Genomic DNA, 7117 nt, shown 5'->3' on the forward strand with positions numbered 1-7117 from the left:
TAGTCGTCTTGTTTGGGAGTGATGGGTTACTTTTATACTTCGGCGGTTATTTAAAACAAAAGAAATTATTTTCATTTATATAGAGCCTTTCACATCCCCATGAGCCCCAAAGGGAGCAGTTACTTATTTTTGAAATGTAACTTTTGAATTACAATTATGGACCTGCTCACGACAAAGTCTTTCAAATTAATAATAACAGGGTAATCTTTTTGTTGCCAACGTTGGTTGTGAGATTAATGCTTTCCAATACATCTTTACCTGCCTTCAGAGACTACAATGGCATCATTTAAATGCATATGAAGAAAATAAAAATCCATCCTAATATCATGCAGTTGGATAGGTTAATTGGGCACTATAAATTTCCCCTTGTATATGGAGGTGTGTTGGACTCTGGGAATGATGAGGATGGACAAGGATGATGGGGATCCGAGGCAAATGGAATAGGTTAGAGTAAGATTAACGTTAAAATAGGTGATGGATGGTTGGCATAGCCTCAGTGGACCGAATGGGCTGTGTGCTGTCTTTACGACAGTTATTTAGTTTATAATATTTTCGCTTAGTAATTCATTCAATAGTATTTTCTAGTTAGAATTAGAAGTGTTTAAAGTATATTCATTGCATGTAAAATATATCGGCATGCGATGACGTCACATCCGGTTTCGCCGCGTCTTGTGGGAAAACACCAGTTTGAAATTAGCGCGAGGGTGGGGGCTTTCCACGAGGCTCACCTGAGCACAAGCAGTTTTGCAGGCATGAGAAATCACAGTGAGAGCAACGCTGTAAGTTAATAGATAATCGATATATTGAACTAAGATATTAATGTTGATCCTGTTAGAGGTAACGTCGGTAGATAATGTTTATGCTTTCGTTAGTTAAAGAGTCGCGGATAGTTTGCATGGAAGTGTATTTAAAGTAGTCAATGGAGCAGGTAAACTCTCCCTGTATACTGCACCTTAGTGTAATGTAGTTATAGTCACCTTTGCAAGTATTTACACTTGAAATGTGATATTAAGGAAGGAACAAATACTGTATCAATCTTGTATTGTTTTATCAACAGTTTTCACCATATGTTAATGTGAAGAGTGAACAGTAAATGGTTAATCTTACTGCGATCTGGTTCTTATTAACTGTGGTTTATCCGGACGTTAAATTCGGCGTTTCGTTACACCCGAAGGAGAACGTGACAGTGAAAAAGCGGCATTATCAGGTGTTTCAAGTGCTGCAATGTCAGCTCAATCCAGCATCAAGTCGACGCCGCCCAGCGACAAGGGCAGTAAACCGACATCAAGTAAGCCCACCCGGGCGTTATCAGGTGTTCCAAGTGCTGCAATGTCAGCTCGATCCGGGATCAAGTCGATGGCGCCCAGCGACAAGGGCAGTAGAACGACATCAAGTAAGTCCGCACAGGCAAGAGCCAAGGCAGAAGCCGCCAAGGTGCGACTGCATTACGCCAAACAAGAGGCAGTTTTGAAAATGAAACTGGCCACCAAAGAAGCCGAAAGGGCCGCCAGACAAAGAGAAGAGGCTGCCAGAGAAGCCGAAATCCAGAAAGAAAGGGCCGCCAAAGAAGCCGAAATCCAGAAAGAAAGGGCTGCCAGAGAAGCCGAAATCCAGAAAGAAGAGGATGCCAGACAAAGAGAAGAGGCTGCCAGACAAAGAGAACAGGCCGCCAGAGAAGCCGAAACCCAGTTGGAAATGACAAAAATATCGACAGAGTTGCATGTGCTGCAGCTAGAAGGAGAAGGAGAAGCTGCCAGGGTGGAAGCAGAGTACATAGAAGAAGCTGAAGGGTCGCGTGATCTGACCGAAACAAGCTCTGCTTTGGAAAGGACCAGACTGGAACGCACGAGCGACTATGTACAATATCAAGCAGACAGGCAGGCTCGTCTCCCCTCTCCATACCTATTCGATAACTTCCCCAGCTACGAGGAAGAGAATTTACCCTCGCGGCCCCGCGATGAAGTCAAGAATGAAAGAGCTGACAACCGATATACTTTGACACCAAAGTTACAAAGTTCGATGCGAAGAGACGCGGAGGTTGAATCCAGGATGGCAAATTCCATGAGAAACGTGCGTTCTCAGTCATATGGGCGCCAACGCACTTCTCCAGCCCGCATGCCGCTTGCAGCCGATCCCACGCTGCAGTATTTAGCACGACGGGATCTCGTCACTTCGGGACTGTACCAGTTTGACGATAAACCCGAAAATTACCGTGCTTGGCTCTCCACATTCACCAACGTGATTGACGGGGTCCAGCTCAGTGCAACCCAAAGGTTGGACCTTATGGCGAAATGGCTGGGGAAAGAATCACGCGACCAGGTGAGACGCATGCGTTCAGTGTACATCAACAAACCTGAGCTAGCCTTAAGCGAAGCGTGGGAGAGACTTTGGGAGAGATATGGGTCCCCCGACATTATTGAAGGGGCGCTATATCGACGTCTGGAAAACTTTCCTAAGGTGTCAGCCAAAGATCACTTTAAGTTAAGAGAATTCGGAGATTTACTCATGGAGATCCGAGGCGCCAAAGAAGATGGCTATTCAGCTGGTTTAGTATTCCTAGATACTCCATCCGGGATTAGACCAATTGTGGACAAACTTCCATTTGGGCTGCAGGACAAGTGGCTGACTGTTGCCTCAGAGTACAAGGAAGACCACGATGGTCGATTTCCTCCCTTTGAGCTCCTCACTAGGTTTGTGTGCAAGGAGGCGAAGAGGCGAAACGACCCTAGCCTTGTAGGTCCAGGAAGCAGTTCGATTTACACCAAGCCAGGCAGATCCGTTTCGAATGTTTTCAACATTGATAAACCCGTGTCAGTGCTCAAGACCGAAGCCCTTACGACTAACAACGACCCTGGCAAGTATTGTCCATTGCATAACAAACCTCACCCCCTGAAAGCATGCAGAATGTTTAGGGAAAAACCCCTTGAAGAGAGGACGGCTCTTCTCAAGGAGAAAAGAATATGTTTTAGATGCTGTTCCTCAACCTCTCACCTCGCCAGAGAGTGTACGATCGCCGTGAAGTGTCCGGAATGTGGCAGCCCAGATCACGTCGAGGCCATGCATCCCGACCTGTCACCACAAACCGAGAGCGCTCCTTCACCCCCACAACAGGACGGCGGGGAGGGAGAGGCTCACTCTAGGTCAATAGCTGTCAGCACGAACTGTACAGAAGTTTGCGGTCAAGCTCAGTCAAGTCGTTCTTGTTCCAAGATCTGCCTCACTAAGGTGTACCCTAAAGGAGCCAAAGACAAGGCCATCAAAGCCTATGTGATTCTGGACGATCAGAGCAATCGTTCACTAGTCAGTCCAGAGTTCTTTAAATTGTTCAACATTGAGAGTGAGCGGTTCCCATACTACCTCAAAACTTGCTCAGGCAACATGAAAACCCAAGGAAGGAAGGCAGAAGGCATCCAGATCGAGTCCCTGGATGGTAAAGTCGTCATCTGTCTCCCTCCGCTCTTAGAGTGCAATGAAATCATGAATAACCGCGCTGGGATCCCGACACCAAGTGCGGTGCTACACCAGCCGCATCTCCACCACATCGCCAAACACATCCCAGAACTGGATCCGAAAGCGGAAATACTCCTGCTATTAGGAAGAGATGTTATCCAGGTACACAAGGTTAGGCAGCAGATCAATGGACCACTCAACGCCCCCTTCGCGCAACGTCTGGATCTGGGCTGGGTGGTGATAGGAGAGGTGTGTCTCGGTGACGTACACAAACCGATGGTTAACACACTCAAGACCAATGTGCTAGAGAGTGGCCGCCATTCAATCTTTCGACCCTGCCCGAGTGTCCCGTGCATCAAGGAAGCACAACAAGGCGTTAACAAGCGCGAGGCAAGCGACGAGTCGCTGGGCCAGTCAGTCTTCGCTCTAACGAAGTATGACAACAAACTTGCACAATCAGCTCAAGATACCATTTCTTTAAAAATCAAAGACACCAAGGTCTTCAGAGATGAAGCAAATAATGGGGTTGCCCCATTGCCAATCAGAGAACCACGCCAGCGCTCACCAGATAACAAAGTGCAGGCAGTCAAACGGTTCACGTCCTTACGGAAAACCTGGAAAAGGAAACCTGAGATACAGCAACGCACCCGATTGGCCCACGAGGTACTGTGCACCCTAATGGCAGAGGTCACAGCCATTATAAACGCACAATCATTCCTATCTGTGTCTTCTGACCCAGAAAACCCCTTTATACTTTCGCCATCAACGCTCCTTACGCAGAAGGCAGGAGCACCTCCTCCACCAGGAGACTTCTCAGACAAGGATTTGTACACAAAGCAATGGAGACAAGTCCAGGCTCTGGCAAATCAGTTCTGGTCCCGCTGGAGACAAAAATATCTACCTTTGTTGCAACAGAGACAAAAGTGGACAGAACCCCGAAGGAATCTTCAAGTTGGAGACTTAGTCCTGCTCAGGGACAAGCAAGTCACCCGCAACAGCTGGCCAACGGCCAGAATCACTGCTACATTCCCTAGCGAGGATGGACATGTCAGGAAGATCGAATTGAAGACTACCGACCAAGGCGATGTGAAAATTTACCAAAGGCCAGTTACAGAAGTTATTCTACTTCTACCCAATGACTGATTAAGAGACTAAGTTTGTACTCTGCTCATTGTGACCTTACGAAGGTCAAGCGGGGAGTGTGCTGTCTTTACGACAGTTATTTAGTTTATAATATTTTCGCTTAGTAATTCATTCAATAGTATTTTCTAGTTAGAATTAGAAGTGTTTAAAGTATATTCATTGCATGTAAAATATATCGGCATGCGATGACGTCACATCCGGTTTCGCCGCGTCTTGTGGGAAAACACCGGTTTGAAATTAGCGCGAGGGTGGGGGCTTTCCACGAGGCTCACCTGAGCACAAGCAGTTTTGCAGGCATGAGAAATCACAGTGAGAGCAACGCTGTAAGTTAATAGATAATCGATATATTGAACTAAGATATTAATGTTGATCCTGTTAGAGGTAACGTCGGTAGATAATGTTTATGCTTTCGTTAGTTAAAGAGTCGCGGATAGTTTGCATGGAAGTGTATTTAAAGTAGTCAATGGAGCAGGTAAACTCTCCCTGTATACTGCACCTTAGTGTAATGTAGTTATAGTCACCTTTGCAAGTATTTACACTTGAAATGTGATATTAAGGAAGGAACAAATACTGTATCAATCTTGTATTGTTTTATCAACAGTTTTCACCATATGTTAATGTGAAGAGTGAACAGTAAATGGTTAATCTTACTGCGATCTGGTTCTTATTAACTGTGGTTTATCCGGACGTTAAATTCGGCGTTTCGTTACACCCGAAGGAGAACGTGACAGGCTGCTTCCATGTTGAATCTCTTTATGAACCCACAATTAAGTTTAATGCTCCCCTGATAACCTATTTAACGGTAGCAATTTTTCATGAACCTTAAAAATATTCTATTAATTTTGAGGTATTTAATACATGTGACTTGGAAGAGGGGAGTACTCGTTTTACAATATAATTTTTAAAAAATTTTGTGTAATGTTCACAATGCTGTGTAATTTTCAGAGCTTATTTTCTTCGCTCTTGTGTGATCTACTTTGTAGATTACAGTCTACATAACAGGAAGTCAAGTACAAAAAACTGACCTTTTTTAAAATTTCCATTATTTCCAAACTGAAGTAGATTCATTTATGAAACAAGGAATTAATTGCATATTGCTCAAAGGGAAAAGAAGGTCTTCATGGAAAGAATTGAGGAAAATCAGAGCTGAGTAAAGAAATTCCCTATAGTGGAACAAAACATCTCTTGAGGGAGGGAAGTGGGAGATGACAGTTTCTCAAAAACGAAGACTAGACAAGGCCACATTCAAACACTGACAGCTCGTGGGATGTAAGTTGACTTGTGTTACAAGAAATGGGGCTAGAAGTAGCTACCACTGTTCCCTGGGGCTTTCCCTGATCTCATCATTAAAAACCTGTTAAAACACTTCCACAAACCAAGTGTGAAAATCCAGCAGTAATGGCCTCGTTACTTCAAAGTAGCGATGTGTGGGACACAGCAGCCAATATCATGTGCATCAAGGTGTGATGTGAGCACAGATCTGATTTTGCTATGAAATTTTCATGAAGCCTGCAAGCAGACTTGAGGCATTCTGTGATCTGATGTGTTCTCTTGCTTGGCTGTTTCTGCGTAATGTGTGTGTGGAGGGGAAAAAAAATACTGAAAAAGATTCTACTGCAAAAGGTGATGGACAGCTCACATTGATGAGGGTGAAATCAATTAAGGTGCATCAAATCAGAAACTCATGCAGTCTCAATGTGACAAATATTGGCTGGAACTAAGCAAGCCAGCTGCTGAATATAAAGCTTGACCTCTCCACTGCAGCTGTTTTTATTCAGCTCCAAGGTTACCAGCACTGAATAAAAGGCAGACATTTACTACAGTTGTTTCTTGGCAAATGTCTTCAAAACTAATGGGCAGAGCATGGATTTTTTTTTAGTTCTTGTCCTTTTTTTTAAAAAAAAACTAGTCAGAAGGAAATAAAGGATCTAAAGTGAGTAAATATGAAACAGTCAATTCACTATGTGGAAAAGCACTTTGAACTTGGGATGACGTCTTCTTTTAGTTTAAGGGAACCTCCTCATGAATGCCAATCCTCCAGTATTTAATTGCTGAGTATTTGAACGTTTCTACATATAGGAGTCAATTTTTAACAGCTTTTGGGTGGTTGAATGTTGCAATAGGTTAATACTTAGCACTTCTGAAAAGTTAACTGATAATAGAGCCAGAATCATGTTTAATATCAACGGCATAAGTCATGACATTTTTTGACTTTGCGGTGTAGAGTAATGATTAAATAGTTAAGTTAAATCAGTAGTGCAAAAATAAAAATTTTAAAAATCTCATGAGGTAATGTTCATGGGTTCAATATCCAATCAGAAATTGGATGGCAGAAGGGAAAAAGTTGTTCCTGATTCATTGAGTGTGTTTTTTTGTGCTTCTGTACCTCCTTCCTGATGTTAGCAATGAGAACAAGGCATGACCTGGGTCATATCAATGAAATATTTACCACTTGACCTATTATAAAAGAACAGCTACACGGCACGTGGATTTATATTGAGCTTGTCTTTCAAAGACTATAGCA

At 43.6% G+C, this 7117-nt stretch overlaps 1 protein-coding gene across 2 annotated transcripts; it reads left to right on the forward strand.

Moving 5' to 3' along the window:
• Positions 1-692: 692 nt before the first annotated feature.
• Positions 693-5329, forward strand: LOC132404200 (uncharacterized). Of its 2 annotated transcripts, XR_009515449.1 has the most exons (3): positions 693-779; positions 1058-4916; positions 5195-5329. XR_009515449.1 is itself a non-coding variant. In XM_059988290.1 (2 exons), the coding sequence occupies exon 2, from the start codon at positions 1225-1227 to the stop codon at positions 4591-4593; it is 3369 nt and encodes a 1122-aa protein (XP_059844273.1). In that variant the 5' UTR covers positions 693-779; positions 1058-1224; the 3' UTR covers positions 4594-5185. The 2 variants fall into 2 exon arrangements, 1 of the variants encoding a protein (XP_059844273.1); XM_059988290.1 differs by lacking the exon at positions 5195-5329 and having other exon boundaries at positions 1058-5185.
• Positions 5330-7117: the final 1788 nt, after the last annotated feature.

Source organism: Hypanus sabinus, chromosome 13 (genome assembly GCF_030144855.1).
Source record: "Hypanus sabinus isolate sHypSab1 chromosome 13, sHypSab1.hap1, whole genome shotgun sequence".
In the NCBI taxonomy this organism is placed as follows: Eukaryota; Metazoa; Chordata; class Chondrichthyes; order Myliobatiformes; family Dasyatidae; genus Hypanus; species Hypanus sabinus.

Excerpts from the sequence above, each read along its gene's own strand:
- LOC132404200 (XM_059988290.1), top strand. The coding sequence starts at position 1,225 with ATGTCAGCTCAATCCAGCATCAAGTCGACGCCGCCCAGCGACAAGGGC.